Source organism: Priapulus caudatus, unplaced genomic scaffold, assembly GCF_000485595.1.
Source record: "Priapulus caudatus unplaced genomic scaffold, Priapulus_caudatus-5.0.1 Scaffold380, whole genome shotgun sequence".
NCBI classification, from domain to species: domain Eukaryota; kingdom Metazoa; phylum Priapulida; class Priapulimorpha; order Priapulimorphida; family Priapulidae; genus Priapulus; species Priapulus caudatus.
The window spans coordinates 44,511-60,145 of NW_014577441.1; the positions used below are offsets into that span (position 1 = coordinate 44,511).

Here is a 15,635-nt window from a genome sequence, read left to right on the forward strand (position 1 = left end):
AGACTTCAATATTATGAACAGTGACCTAGAACATGAAAATTACAATATTATTAGAAATAGCTACAGTAGCTCCATCCCCCCCCCTCTTCTCTCTCTCTCTCTACTCTCTATATATATATATTATATATATATTATATATCATATATATATATATATATATATATCGCGCTCTCTCGCTCCTCTCTCTCGTTCCTCTCCCCATCCAACTCTCTGCCTCTGTCTCTCCCTCCCTCCCTCCTCGCTTCAGGTCCATTCAGTTACAAATTATGTCTCTGATCTGTAGGTTCGTCTTAGGCAGCATCAGTCCAATAGCTAAGATTTTTTAGGGCACGTCAGGACTATACCATTTATCTACTCTATCATTGGCGCCACCATTGGTATCCATATGTGTATATCTCGTCTCCGCTCGCACGCGTGTCGCTATAAGATCATTGCAATGTTTTGCATATCTATCGGACACTCTGTCTATGACACTCAACTGGACATTAGAGTCGCGTCGGATAAGAAAAAGGTGAACCATATGCTCCCCATATCGTATACCCACACTCCGGAAAATGTTTGACATTTTGACATGTTCCCTATAAAATTGTTGCTCCAGTATGCTGTGGATGATCAGAAGTAGATCAAATGTAACAAATTAGCATTGGAGATAGCGGCGCGGTATGGCTACTGAGTGTGCGCAATCATCAGGATAGGCGCGGGGTACTTGTAAGTCCTACATTATTCCTTGTAGCACTGGGGGGTGTTTATAACTTTATGGCATTTTCTTATTTTGCTCCACCCCCCCTATCAAGATAAATAATGAATGGTCCCTTATTTATTTTCATAATAGAGCGCTTAGTCGGTTGCTGCAAACGACCGACTTTCGATTATAATCGATCATCGGGACATCACTACGCATGACCGTAGGCTGAATTTCATTAATGATTAGTTTTCGTTAGTATATTCTTTTGCAATTCAATCATGATACGACTTTTCAAAAGTTGACAGGAGGAATATTGTACCAGGTTTTATCATATGCTTAGTACACATGTACAAATAAATATCTATTGAACTTTAATCCTGTTTTATTGTTCATAAATATGTGACATATATAGCAGTAGACACTAGCTATATATTAGTGTTACTAAACTTGGGCTCATAATTTTCCAGTATATGATGCCAGCCTGCCAGGAATATATCTACTAATTACCAGTACCATCCAAACAATGTAAGAAATCTACGCAATAAAAGTATTAATTATCTTGCAGATTTAGCCAGTTGATCAGTTCCTAACTATCATATTATGAATAAATACTACAACAGTGCAGTAATCACGTTTCACAGTTGCCAGCTCACGAACTACCAAAGTCAAAACCAGGAATCAATTGACAGGCATAAGATGCTAATGATCCCACACGATACATTTTATACAATTAAAATGATGATAAAATAATAAACACATCCACGTACACAACATGTACGTTAATAGTTTACTAACACTTTACACACCACTTCGATGTAAAAGGCTATCAATAATTTACACATATTTGCAGTGACTCTACTCTCACTCGTACAAAGACACGAACACAGTGCTAACAACAGTGGTCAGGGTAAACCTACTGATAACTGCATTTCTCATTGCTTGCGTGTTGTCGGCAACGCTGCTTGACACACGTGAGACCGCAGTGTACTTGACATGTTGAACGCAGCATCGCATAGCTGACAGCTGAACGGCTTCACACCAGCATGCACCTTCTGCATGTGAGCCTTCAGGTTGCTCGACACGTTAAATGCTGCACCACACACCCGGCACACGTAAGGTTTCTCGCCCGTGTGAATCCGTCGGTGTCGCCGCATGTTGCTTGAATCGCCGAACCCGGCAAAGCATATGTCGCACTTGTACGGGCGGTCGCCCGTGTGCGTGCGTGTGTGAGTGCGCAGGTGCACCAAACTGGAGAATGTCGTGCCGCACGTCCTGCATTCGTGTCGCTGCTTCTGCTGTTGCGGCTTCTCGCCAACATCACACCTTGCAGCGTCGCGTGTTTGCTTTGCCGCGCTGCTGCGCTGGAGACCCCTGTTGTTCTCGCCAACGTGCGTGCGCGAGTGAATCCTCAATAGTAGCTCGCTGGGGAACTGCGTATCACAGGTGGCACAGCTGTAGGCGCCGGCTACGTTGTGCTGTTGCGCGGCGTGCGTGCGTAGCAACGCTGCACACTCGAATGTTACTCCACACCTATCGCAGCGGTGGGGCCACGGCATCGCCTGGCCGCTCCATTGTGCTTCTGGGGCGACGCTCAGTTGGGTAAAGGGCGGCGCGTACGTAGCTTGCACGAGATTAGCCGAGTTGGCCGCACATGTGAGAGAGTTTCCACCCTGCACCAAATTGTCTCGCGTGTTTGGAAGTCGCTTGCGCGATTCCTTCAGCCAAGCATGCGTGCCATCGCTCGCATGTTCCGTGCTTTCGGATGACTCGGCATCGACGAGGTAATGTAAGAAGTCGGCTGTTGTGTCCATCCTTAGGCGAGACACATCAGCAATGGAACCACAGGGGGCACCACTGTACTGAGACATAGCAGGCAATGAGAGTTTCATGTCGCATGTTGAGGCAACATCGTCATTAGAGTTTTGCAACGGCATGGTCTCACCATTCGACACTTGCAGCAGTGCGGCAGCATCAACATTGACACTAACCGAAGTCGAAGGTGGACCCGCATCCTCTGTGGAGGGCATGTCAGACTCGTCTGCGGCTTCCACTTTTATTACAACAGTAGATTCGCGATCGACGTGCATCGATACATCGGTTCCTTGTGGCTCCATCGTGCGTGTGTCTGGATTATGACCTTGAGACACCAGAACTTTACAGTGGACCGTTCGTGAGTGCATGAGGAAGGCACACTCGGTAAAGAAGCATTCGCTGCATGCCGTACACCGATAATACGTGTCAGAGCTGCCAGCAGGGGGAGCTACTGCATGCAGGTCCGCCGCTGCAGGATAGTGTGAGTGCTGCATCATGTGGAGTGACCTGTCAAACTTAGACAACTCGTTGAGAATCACCTGCAAGAAAGGGAAAACCAGTTGCAATCTTTCAGCACCTTTTTGAACCTGTTTACGACAGCTTAACACGCCAATGCACGCTATACTTTACACGTTTTCATTTCTACTCAATTGAGTGAAGCTACCCTCTTGCGAGTGACGAAATCACACATCTCATTGTAGGTTTTATTATAGTCAGTCACTTTCACTCCATAAGTGTTTATCTCACAGATGGGCATCTGACCCACCTGTTGTATCACATTATAACTGCAGACGGTGGAGTCACACACGTCACGACGTGTCGTTTCAAGTGGTATCTGCGCCGGAACTCTTTTTTACACAGGTAGCATTTGAACGGACGTACTCCCGTGTGCGTCTTCATGTGCTCGGTCATATTTTTGCGGAATTGGAAGGCGGCGTGACACACGTCACACTTGATCGGTTTGTACTTCTTGTGATTCTCTCGGATGTGTTTGTTGAGGTCCGTCTTCAGGTGACACTGTATCGCACAGACAGGACACGTGTAGATATGGTTCCTGAGTAGTCTCGCCCCCCGATCGTCTAATCCCCACCCCCCTCCGCTCACGCCAGCCATATTATTTGACACACTGTTTGCCTCGCCGACTGCTTGTCGGAAGTGCCCCAAGCCTCTGCCACTGGTTTCAGGTCTCCTGCGCAGAGCGGGACCACTGCTGACTCTCTGTGGCACACGATCGGTACTGCTGTACGCTAGCTCGGTGTGCCGCATTCGGAATGGCTGTAGGAAATCGGTCTCTTCAAAGCAGACAGTGCTGCCACCTGCTGCATGACCAGCAACCTCGCCCGCTTCCGTCTTGACGACAAGTCCGCCGCATGGCGGCGCGTGTGACATGTAGCTGGCCTCTCCGCTCGCCATGTCTGGCTGCATGTCGTGATCTTCGTACTTCAGCAGAGCCTCGGCCGCGCTGATCTTTGAAGAGCTCTCGACAGTCTCACTGCAGCAGGCGTTGCTGCCATCCTGCTGTGCTGGCTCGCGAAAATGCTGACCGCCAATCAGTCCTTCACGACGCGTGCAAACACCAGGGTTGTACACTTGCAACGAGCACGTGTCGGCGTCTTCGTGACCTTGCTGCGACTTTGAGATGAAGTCGCTAAGGTCGTGACATTGTTGGCCATGCTGCGGTTTAGCCAGCAGGTCGTCAAGGTCGCCGCGCTCGTTACCTTGATGTGACTTTGTCATGAAGTCGTCAAGGTCACTGCGCCCTTCCTGCTGCTTTCCGATAAAGTCCTCAAGGTCATGACACTGCTGCCCTTCTGGGACATCGCCACTGATGTCAATAATGGGTGACATTGTGGTGTCGCTGGGGTCCTGACCTTGACACACTAGAACTTTGCAGTGAATCCTCTGTGCGTGAGCAATGAACTCTGCATTTGTAAAGAAGCATTCCGCACAAGCAGTACATCTGTAATAGCATACGCATGCCATTTTGTGGAAGGGTAAATGTTTGAACCAGGTGCACCTGAAATAAAGTGAAAAACAACTGGAAGTTTCTGATATGTGAAATACCTGTCGGAACAATGCCTGTTATAATGAGCACACATGAAGTTTGGACATAACTGGATTTAGAATACAACAAGTAAAAGTACCCATGCACACACGAGCTAGTTTTTATTTTTTTTAATTACGTCAAGTGTAGAGCACGACAGCCACTGTAACATCTAGTGCTTCTGTCTGCATGCGGTTTCGTGTCGTCGCAGGTGGTATTTCCTTAAAAATCTCTTTTGACATATCACACATTGGAATCGGCGCTCTCCAGTGTGTTTTCTTAGGTGTTTGTTCAAATCACTACGCATCAGGAAAGCATAGCTGCACACATGACATTTCAGCGGCTTAAATTCTTTATGCATCTGTTGAATGTGCTTATACAGACTCCCCTTCAATCTATATTCTAACATGCAGACAGGACAGAAGTAGCTGCCCTTTCTGACCAGACCTCCGTTTCTGGTCCACACATTTTCCGACACTTTGTTCAAATAAGCAATAGCGTCTGCAGAAGCAACTGCTTCCGACTGCGTGTTTACATCGCTAGCACTGACGCCAGTACGACGTCTCACTGCACTTAATTCGCACACAGGTTTTTGCAACTCTATTACATCTGCTTCCTGCAGGCTAGAGGTACCAGCACCACTATCATTAGTCCAGCACTCTGCACTCTCTGCACTCGGTTCTCTTGTATTATACTGCGACATATGAAATGGTTGTGAGAATTCAATTTCTTGCGCATCTGCAGCAGGTATGGACAGCACTTCCTCTGGGTTCTCACTGTCCTCAGCTCTACCGGTGGCAGTTTGATCGCACGACGAATCAGAAAACAAATGATCACTTAGACATATGAATTCTGGTTCTTTTTTTTGTACGACCTCGCATTCATCAAGGCTTTCTACTGAGGTGACTACAATCTGTGAGTAGGTCTCCAAGCGTTCACCGAAGCCAGCCTCGGTCCTGGCAGCTGGGTCCTGCACTTCTGGTTGAACAAACACCTGCTGCATTGCCCGACTCAGCTTCACTCTCTCATCCCGCAAACTAGTTCCGATCTCCTCTATGTCACCATCTTGTTCTAATCTCACTCCGTCGTCTTGTCGAGGAATTTTAGCGCGGGTCTTCGCGGCGTCACCACTGTGCTTGTATACATACAACCTTGCACGCCTATCAAGACTGTCACGCTTTTGTGCCCTCCGACGACCATGGAGGACGGACTGCCGCGTGGACCTTGCCACGTCGCTACGATTGCACTGCTGCTGGGCCTTAGGAAATTCATCAATGTAGTCACGCTGTTCTACTGCCATCGAATCTCGATGCGACCCTCCAGCATTGCCAAGATTGCCACTCACAGGCATAAAGGTCATAGAGTCACCAGGGTCATGACCTTGACAGACTAGCACCTTGCAGTGAACAGACTGTGCGTGAGCGATGAATGCTGCACTGGTAAAGAAGCATTCGCAGCATGCCGTACATCTGTAATAGCATACTGTGTCAGATGCCATTATGAGTGCATGTAAGAGTTTCGAGTGTAATGTAGCAGCAACTATTGATGACACAGGGGAAGCCTCATCTGAAAGAGACACAAAGACAGCTGCTGATCATTGAACTTATAGTGCGCAGATCATAATTAATGATATTATATAGGCAAGCTGGCATTCTAAACAGCTGCGCACATAATTCACTAAAATTGCACGAGATGAAATCGTTCTTTTAAAAGTTGTTACCGATTTGACACACATATATGATACCACACTTTAATGTTTTACTTCTTGTTATCAACCAGACCTTCCAAAATCAAGAGAAGGTGAATTTCTTTACTTGGAAGATGTATGTTCTACCAATCATCTAATTATTCTAATAGAAGTCGAGCAGATGGATATTTCACTCACTGACACCGGAGTAACGGGACTGTATAAGTTACAGTACGGTATATAGCGGAAATCATTCAAGCATAGTCCTAGGTGATCAATGCTAGGATAAACACAAAACGCAAGCTTCAATTTCAATTTCTGAGGCACGTAATCATGCTATAGCTAGGAACAATGTTACACCAAACACTTTACATTGCCTTGTGACTTGTTACTTGAGGCAGTGCCACTAATCAATTATAATGCACGAAAAACCCCTTTGAGACTAGAATACTCAATTAATTAGAAATGTCTTTGCACTGATGCTGTCATTTATCTATATCTATCCATTTATATATATATACAGTAGAACCCCGATTTTACGCGCCCCCGTTTAACGCAAATTCGGATGACATTTTATGGACCTCAACCATCGCGTTATAATGGGGCTACACAGTATTTATATATATACATATATATATATATATATATATATATATATATATATATATACCAGGTGCGAATAACCGGATCGAACGTCAAATACTCCCTGATTTGACATTATGGCAGGAAGTCGTGTGACTCCTGAAAATTCTCCATAGCTACTGTTCGTTCCGGAGCACGCGCTCGATGGAACTGAACCGGTATTTTTCGCAAGTGCCCAAGGAAGAAAATTTGATTAACAGACGTCAACCGCATGAATCTTAAAAAGTAAACACAACGGGCGTAGTAGTTGTTAAGATCCTTAATTTTTTGAAACCTCATGACTGCACTCAATTTGCTGTGGACTCCATACTTTTGAGGGTAGGGAGTCTGTTGGAACTGCCCAGGGTTTAAAAGTAATTTCTATCCCAGTGAATATACTATACAGTGCACGAATGAGATTTTTTTGCACGCGGCCCAGAGGGCTGTAACAGCAATTTCACTCACCAGCCCTCATAAATTTGTGTGTAAAATCAATGTCATGTTCCAAAAAAACACGTGCGTGCATTTTCGATTTCAAATTTGGTAACATATGTTGATTATTTACGGTGTGATATCCTTACAGAGTAAAAAATAATGTAATGGAGGCCATTTTGCTCATTAATGCTATAAATAATGAAAGGTGTCAATGACACTGTAGTTCAACGCCTTGTGGTGTGATAGAAGAGGGAGTGGAGATATATACAGCGAAGAGATAATTATGTGGAGATTCCCATTATATAACTCTTGATATGATATATATGTATCGTTTACATGTCGAAAAAAAAGAAGTGCTGAAATCTGATGAAGATGGCGCTACGGCCTAAATGATCGCCGACCCTTTTGGTTTTCGAATATCGCGCATCGGAGGACGAAAACACCAACGTATAAAGTAGACTGTACTAGTCAAATTTTAGGTGACCCGCTTGGCTATCTCCCAGGAACAATGCTAAATTATCAATAGTATAGCATGTATAGGAGGATAATACACAATGGAGATAACTGTCACATATGTAGAGTTGTTGACGAAAGCTAGACGAAATACACCGTAATGGAATGTTGTCATCTTCCGCATAAGGCTACAACTGTTTTGGTGCTTAGCTAGTTACACATTCACGATACCAACATTTAACAAAACTCGAATGAATTTAGATGGCCGATTTTCATTTTGCCAAAAGTGGCGTAACTCGACAAGTAGGTCGACTGGCGTGCTCCAAAAATAGGACCGTTCAAATCTCTCCGATAGAGTAACAACTGTATAACAATTGAAACATGTAGCAAACGGTCCTTGTCAATCAAAGTGACGAGGCATAAGAGCGGCACGCAGCACACATAGAAATTGCGAACTCGGTGCTGATTCTGTAGTTGTCACCAAAATTCGTCCGAGAAAATGAATTGTTTGCACCTAATAGATATGCATATATTTGTATAATACACAAAACAATATCAAAACGCGATATGTATGATAAGTACTCCGAGTACCAGTCGCTCCTAGCTATTTGCGTCACATTGTCACGGTGTATAGCCAGTAGAATTTGGAGACCACAAACCCATTGAACCCTGCTATTTCTGACTCGTAGCCATTTCCATTTTTGCCAAAAAGTGGACGTGCTCGAATGTAGGTCGACTGGCGTGCTCCAAATTAGGACGTTGAACCCGGCTCTCATCGTGAGGGTAACAACTAGATTTGGCAAATGTGAAAAAGCATTGTGGGAGTCCAAACGGTTCCATCCACAGTATGGATCATGGACATTGACCCGTTGCCCACCAACGGGAGAAATAAAGCTCTGGACCGGTATGAGACGAGACGCAGACCATGGCGGTCAATAGCATTTGCATCTATGCAACATATCTGTCACAAAATCGGGGCGAGCTAAAAATGTCGGTCACTGCGCTACCCACGGGCTGAAACCACGCGCTGTCCTTATGTCGTGAAAGCCGGCCAGCACACATAGAACAAATACATTTGCCCAGCATATGCCACACGGAGGGAAGATAAACCGGTACATAAGTGCCCTGCGTAAATTGGCCATTGTGTGAGCCTCGGGTCCTGTATACTATAATAATACTATATACAGGAGTATAATGAACAAATTGTCATTATACGCTCCTGATGATATACAGGATTCTCCCTCCAGCAACCTAAGATGAAGACGGCATACCTTAGGCAATATCAGGCAAGTCCATCGCCAGATTGCTATAATGAATTACTTGGATCGAAGGGCCGCAATACCCAGGTATACTCAGCTTGGAGACATATTCAGGCAAGCTGGAAAACATGCCATGACTAAATGCAACAAAACTGGAAATAAGCGCAGGCAGAGGACTTATGGATTTATCCAAATCTGTTTCTGAAAAACTTGAATTGCAGCGACATGTTTGATATGTAGAGGTCGGCCATCATCTTGCTTTACCAGCTAGCGCTGGGCACAGCACTATCGTCTGCCACCCCACAAATACATTTTATAAAAGTTCGCCAGCAAAAAGATAACACATTGTTGTACGAAATCCATTTTTCGTACCAGATAGGTTGTAGTGGTCGTGTTAGAAGATATAAACGAAGAGGCGACATTGTGATGAAAGTCGCCGTGCCAAATTATTAAACCTCAACAACGACTCAAGTATTTCCAAGAATCCAATTCAGTGAAGATTTCCCTAGCTTCCACGCCATATAGTAGTCTGGTATTCTCCATGGCTTGTTCTGTAATCGTTACGGGTGGTGCCCACCTTAGATCACGCTTTTCGCGTCCTACAATCGATGTGAATGAGTTTCAAAATGCTTATGATGATGCTTCAGTTTTCCAGCCCCAGTCTCCCATGGGTTGATGTCTAGGTATGAATGTACCAATTTACTTACACTAGTAACAGCCTCGCTGCAGGAGTGCTTTTGCTCCTCTTGCTAGTAACGTGTCAGGGCACAATCAGTGACGCCGATCGTAGACTTGAATCTATCCTTTTATTCCTGAGTCTTGCATGCTAACGCACTACACGACGCTCCCACGCATGTAAAAATCATTAGGATACATACACTTTACTCATAACATGGCGTAGAAGTTGATTGGCTCAGTGGCGGATCCAGGGAGGGGGGGCGCCGGGGGCGGTCGCTCGTGTTAGAAAGACCCGACGCGTCCACGCTAAGAATTTTCAGGGAAAGGGTACTTATAGCACTTAACACCCAAGCTCACCCATCGGGCCGCTTCGTGCCCTTGAGCTCGCATCGAATTCGCACCACCCCCCACCCCCCCTAGAGATTCACTTCTGGATCCGCTAACATTGATTATATTAATTAATTTTCACTATAAGCCTTGCTCCTATAAATTGACAGTTCATGTATCCTTATGTACTACTGACAATTGTACCCTGTGCCTGTAGGCTGTACAGTGCACATTCCTTTATTGGCTTTACAAGTGAGCCGCGACCAGGGTGTTAAGGGCTAACAATAGAAAATACACAGCCTGACACACAGGTATTCGAAATTTGCTACTTTATAAAACTGTCCTGGTTTCTACATGGTAACTGGGACAGTTACCTTTACAAAAGTTATCCGCTTATTTTATGAAGAGAAACGAGATGAAAAGCGTGAAATGCGCGACATCTCATATGTGCCAAGGCTTTTTCTTAAGGGCCCCGAATCTTGCAGATAGTTGTAATTTTCTCATTTATTTATTCTTCGTCTCGTATAATTTTACAGTATTCACTTATTCAGTAACCAAGTTACAGTCTAGGCAGAGACTGAGAGAGAGGTCGAAAATTATGATAATAATTTTCATTAGAAATACACATAATTGTTCACGTTGTAGATATCAATTTGGATTTTTCAAATAAAGGGTGATGTCACACAGTTAGTAGTTACTGTCACTGTCAGGTTAATAGTGCTTTGGCTTTAGTAGCTCGCAGCCTGGTGCGGCTCAAAGGATAGAGATGATCGTCGCAGTAATAAAAGACATTTTTTTCCCTCCGATAGATCTGGCGCCAGCTACCTATAACCTTGTGCTTATATAGAGACTGAGCTATATATATATACATATAGAATATAACTATATATATATACGCTGAAGTCGCACACGAACACCCTGCATGATAAAAACAACCTCACACAAGAAAAGGAGAGAACAATATATCATGAACACAAATGAGGTGTTTTAAATTATATAATGATGACGGAGCAGCTTTTGCCGAGAATTACATCATCTTCATCAGGTTTCAGCAGACATTGCGAATAAGAAATAGCAAAATAATCAAAGCAAACACAATTGCGTTATAGATAGAGGTCAAAAATGAATGCTTCCACACAATCGCTGCGTTGCCATAAATAAAGGACGACAAAAGATACAACGCAATATATATATATATATACAGCACGCACAAAACACTACACACACACACAGCAACAGAGAGCATCACACGGGCACGCACACGAGCGAGCAGAGACAACGAAAGCAAATCGGAACACTCAACATACACACGTATAACTTAAAGTTTACGTTCATCCCGCAATTGGGAGCCATCACGCATAAATGCGATATTAACAGACGAACCCTACAGAATTATTCTGCTCAACTCATGTGTGTGCGAACGTGAGCTATTGTAATAATGGTCAGACTTGGAAGAAATACACATGCAGCGGTCAATCAATGCGTGTGTGCATGTGTGTGTGTGAGTGTGTATGTGTGTGTGTGTGTGTGTGTGTGTTGTGTGTGTGTTGTGTAGTCCTCTTGATGTGTGTGGTGTGTGCGTGTTTATGTGGGCGTGTGTCTAAAAGGTATGTTGACGTGAGTTCGTTTCCGTCGTATTCATGGTCACGCGGGCGAGAATTGAGTAATCAGTCATTTTGGAGTGATCTATACACGGCATTGTATATTGTTTTTTGATTCGATTATCATTCTAATTCGTCAATGGTCTGCTGAGACTCACTGTGATGCAAAGTGATGGGGTAATCCCGAAAGCTCGTCAATTTCAACTTTAAATCACGGCCTTATTATTCTATAAACCTTGACTTTGTTTTTATATATATATATATATATAACTATATGTGTGTAATAGTATAGATATAGATATATCAATATATAGATACATATCCAACTATGCTGGCAGGGGATAGAGAGAAATAATGCTACACATGTAGATATATATATACATATATACCAAAACAACCCAGCGACTGGCGACTGTGACTATGTACTTTAGCAATGACGTATATATAGACGTAGCGACTAGAGACATTGAGATGCGTATGTATATACATAGAGCCTTATATCAGCGTCGTGTGTCGATATATATATATATATATATAGACATACATATAGCGCTGGCAGTGCGGCAACACAATAAAACGCTCTGGCGTATGTATATACCTGAAACGTAGAAATAGACATGCTGATATATATATATACATATTGGAAAGTAGATAGGCTGGTGTTGTACATGTCTGTGAATATATATATCTAGATATATATATATATATGTAAAAACGTATAGCCCTCCGACTGATTGCCGCCACACGATGCACCAATCGGGCGCAGCGAGTTGGGAAATTAGAACATGCGGACTTGGAGCAGTGCAGTCGGACGGTTTTTCTGCCAAGTGGTCAATCAGAGAACAGTAATGAGGAGGTGTGTGCCTCCACCGTAGGTAGGGGGCGAGCACGTTTCTGCTATCGGCGCCACGCTGCCGGCGTGGAATACATGCACAAATTCGTATCGGCGTCGCCCCGCGTGTAACTACGGGTGAAATGTTGAAACGTTTGCCGCGTCGCAGCCGATAACGTAAATGAGTTTGTATGGGACTAGTTCGTCTTTAATAGAGGTGTCGGGTTGCTACGAAGGCACTCGCAGACATTATTACGTGTATGGCATGAATGAATCAGCTATTACAGTACTGTTACTGAATGAACTGATAATACAGGCGCGTGTTTGCTGTAGTCTACGCGAGCAAGAGCAAGGCAAGGCGAGCCGACGAATATCAACGGATTTCCAGGTAAGTTACTGCGGAGAGCAAGTAGTATCAGTGCGTAAATGCCACGCGCAAATACGCAGATACATTTGAGGGCCGTAGCACAGGAACATCACGGAAAATTCTCGCGCGTAGCAATGGTGAGAAACAGTCGGAAACGGGCTAGTAGTGTCGCTTAAACGCAGTTTTTCCCACACTTCCTGTAAAGTCACATGTTTCTCGGTCGAAATGAACAAACAACACCTTCAAGAACACCCCTGTCGATTTTAAAAGGGCTACACCCCCATTTACGAAAATGACATAGGACATAAGTCTCAATGTGGACATCATCTCTATCCTTGAACCGGCTGTGGTCGGTCACTGAGACTGCCACTGGCACTGGTGCCGTGGACGTGGTGGTCTGTCACTCTGTGGTCAGAATCTTGATTGTAGATGTGAACAATTTCGGTATAAACTATCTAACTTTATTAATACTATATTAAAACCATACTTATCACTAGTCGATCCTTATAATATCTTATAATTGAAAGTAAATAACAATAGCACATTTTAACCAAACAATGCGATATAAATTACATACATACGCCATACGCCCAAACACTTCTGGTTTTTCAACAGGTTACTGGCGCCCTCTATACATGCAATCTTATTATCAGGATGCAATTTGTGTTTTCTAATAAAATCCTGTTAATTACTGCCTCTGGTTAAAGCCTTTTCTATTTACCTTTCCCTTTATGCATACATATAAAAACTAAAACTTAAGTTAATATGTAATGAAAATGAGCCGTACCGCGCGTAGACCCAGCTCATAGATCGATTATATCACGCTGATCTTACAATATCTCACGCACAGCAAAAAAATGCTGAGATATCTCACGCATGAATATCTCTTCATGAATAAAACGCTGAAATATCTCACGCACAGCAAAAAAATCTTACAATATCTGAAAACAGTCACTTTAGTATGCACCAAAGTGCACGAATTGAAGTTATAAAATGCAAAAGCTCCCTACCGTGGGAGGGGGAAAACTCCGTAGCCTATGGGGAGGTCGAAGACTCTACATCCTATAGGGCCGTAGGCTCACTGAACTGCGACGTTGCATGGCTACACGCTCCTATAGGATTAACATGGATGGATAGGCAAATCGAGCGACATTGAGATAGATAGTAGAATAATAGTTGATAGGCAAAAATGTAGAGGAGGTAACCAGGATACGGAGTGGCGAGCGTGGATAAAAACGTCGTGTGAGGCGAGAGATGGGGTGGAAAATGTTGGAGGGAGTTTCGACGCGCTCGCGGAAAGCTGCCTCGCGGTGCTGTACACAGGCACTTGGAACTCAATAAAAAAAGAATGGTAAATAAACACGAAATGTATTTACTACCAAAGTCTTAATGTTTCTCTACTCTATTTCGCCTATTATTATAGTTCGCCTATTTCGCCTATTAGAGTTGTTCTATTATTCTTGTTGTTTGTGCACAGGGCGTGCGTGCGGTGTACTTGCGTGTTGCAGACGAGCATTTGAACGGCATTTACAACAAGTTATCGACAATAATAGGCGAAATAGAGTAGATGGTAGTTTGGTAGTATATACATTTCGTGGTTATTTACCACTTTTTTTATTGAGATGTTCCAAGTGCCCGTGGTGCTGTACGTGCGAAAGCATGGCCAGGAGCTGATGGGGGTTATCAATCGATAACCAGCCGTGCATAGGGAACATGCAGAATGAAGCGCCGTCGATATGGCGTTATAGAGAGTGAGCCGGCGGCGATAGCGAGCGATGAGAGCTAGGGAAGAAGAGAGGAAAGGCGAACGACTTAGGTACAGCATAAGATAGTAGAAGATTGATAGAGAGAGGAAGAGGAAGAGAAAGGGAGAGAGAAAGAGGAAAGGGAGGAGAAAGGGAAAGGAAAAGATATATATATATATACAGGGTGCAAAATTAACGGGAGTCCGAAGTCAAATACTCCCTGATTTACTGTCGGACTCCCTGATTTGACATATGCAGGAGTCCGTGTGACTCCCTGAAAATTCTGCCATACTAACTAGTTCGTTCCGGAGCACGGCCTCATAGAAGTTAGAACTACCATATTTTTTCAGCTAATGTCCAAAGAAAATTTGACAGACGTGCAACCGCATGAATCTTAAAAATAAACACATGCGTTATTGTTAATATCCTTAATTTTGAACCTCATGACTGCAAACTCATTTTGCTGCAGACTCCCTCTTTTTGAGGGTAGGGAGTCTGTTGGACTCCAGTGTTCAAAAGTTAGGGTTAGGGTTAGGGTTAGGCTATTTGCTCATTAATGCTATAAATAATGAAAGTGTCAATGACACTGTAGCTCACCTTGGGTGTGATAGAAGAGGGAGGGGGGGATATATAAAGCAAGAGTATATATGGGAGATCTCCCATTATATACTCTTGATAATGATATATGCATAAGTTTTGATGCGAAAATAAATGTTTCAGATCTGAAAGTCTGAAATCTTGATGAGAGATGGCGCTACGCCTAAATGATCGCCATTTTGGTTTTCGAATATCGCGCAAATAAAAACAATAAAATATTCCAGTCAAATTACTGTAACGAAAAATCTAAAACACAAGATTACACGTATATATATAGGTATGATTGTAGAGTTGTTGACCAGTTAGACGAAATAAACGTAATAAGATGTTGTCATCTCTTCCATAGGAGTAACAACTGTTTTGAGTCTAGCCTTACACATTCACATACCAAAATTTAACAAACTCGAATGAATTTAGATGGTCATTTTCATTTTTGCCAAAAAGTGGGCGTGGCTCGAAAGTAGGACGTTCAAATCTCTCCCATAGGAGTAA

The 15,635-nt window shown here is 43.7% G+C and overlaps 1 protein-coding gene across 4 annotated transcripts; it reads right to left on the reverse strand.

Moving 5' to 3' along the window:
• Nucleotides 1–1,043: 1,043 nt before the first annotated feature.
• LOC106809735 (zinc finger protein 442-like) lies at nt 1,044–13,412 on the reverse strand. Of its 4 annotated transcripts, XM_014812925.1 has the most exons (5): nt 13,379–13,397; nt 6,427–6,508; nt 4,681–6,107; nt 3,264–4,514; nt 2,865–3,036 (listed from the first exon to the last, which is right to left on the reverse strand). In XM_014812925.1, the coding sequence occupies exon 4, from the start codon at nt 4,478–4,480 to the stop codon at nt 3,272–3,274; it is 1,209 nt and encodes a 402-aa protein (XP_014668411.1). In that variant the 5' UTR covers nt 4,481–4,514; nt 4,681–6,107; nt 6,427–6,508; nt 13,379–13,397; the 3' UTR covers nt 2,865–3,036; nt 3,264–3,271. The 4 variants fall into 4 exon arrangements, with proteins under 4 accessions (XP_014668407.1, XP_014668408.1, XP_014668411.1 ...); XM_014812924.1 differs by lacking the exon at nt 2,865–3,036 and having other exon boundaries at nt 4,423–4,514; XM_014812921.1 differs by lacking the exons at nt 3,264–4,514; nt 4,681–6,107; nt 6,427–6,508 and having other exon boundaries at nt 1,044–3,036; nt 13,379–13,412.
• Nucleotides 13,413–15,635: the final 2,223 nt, after the last annotated feature.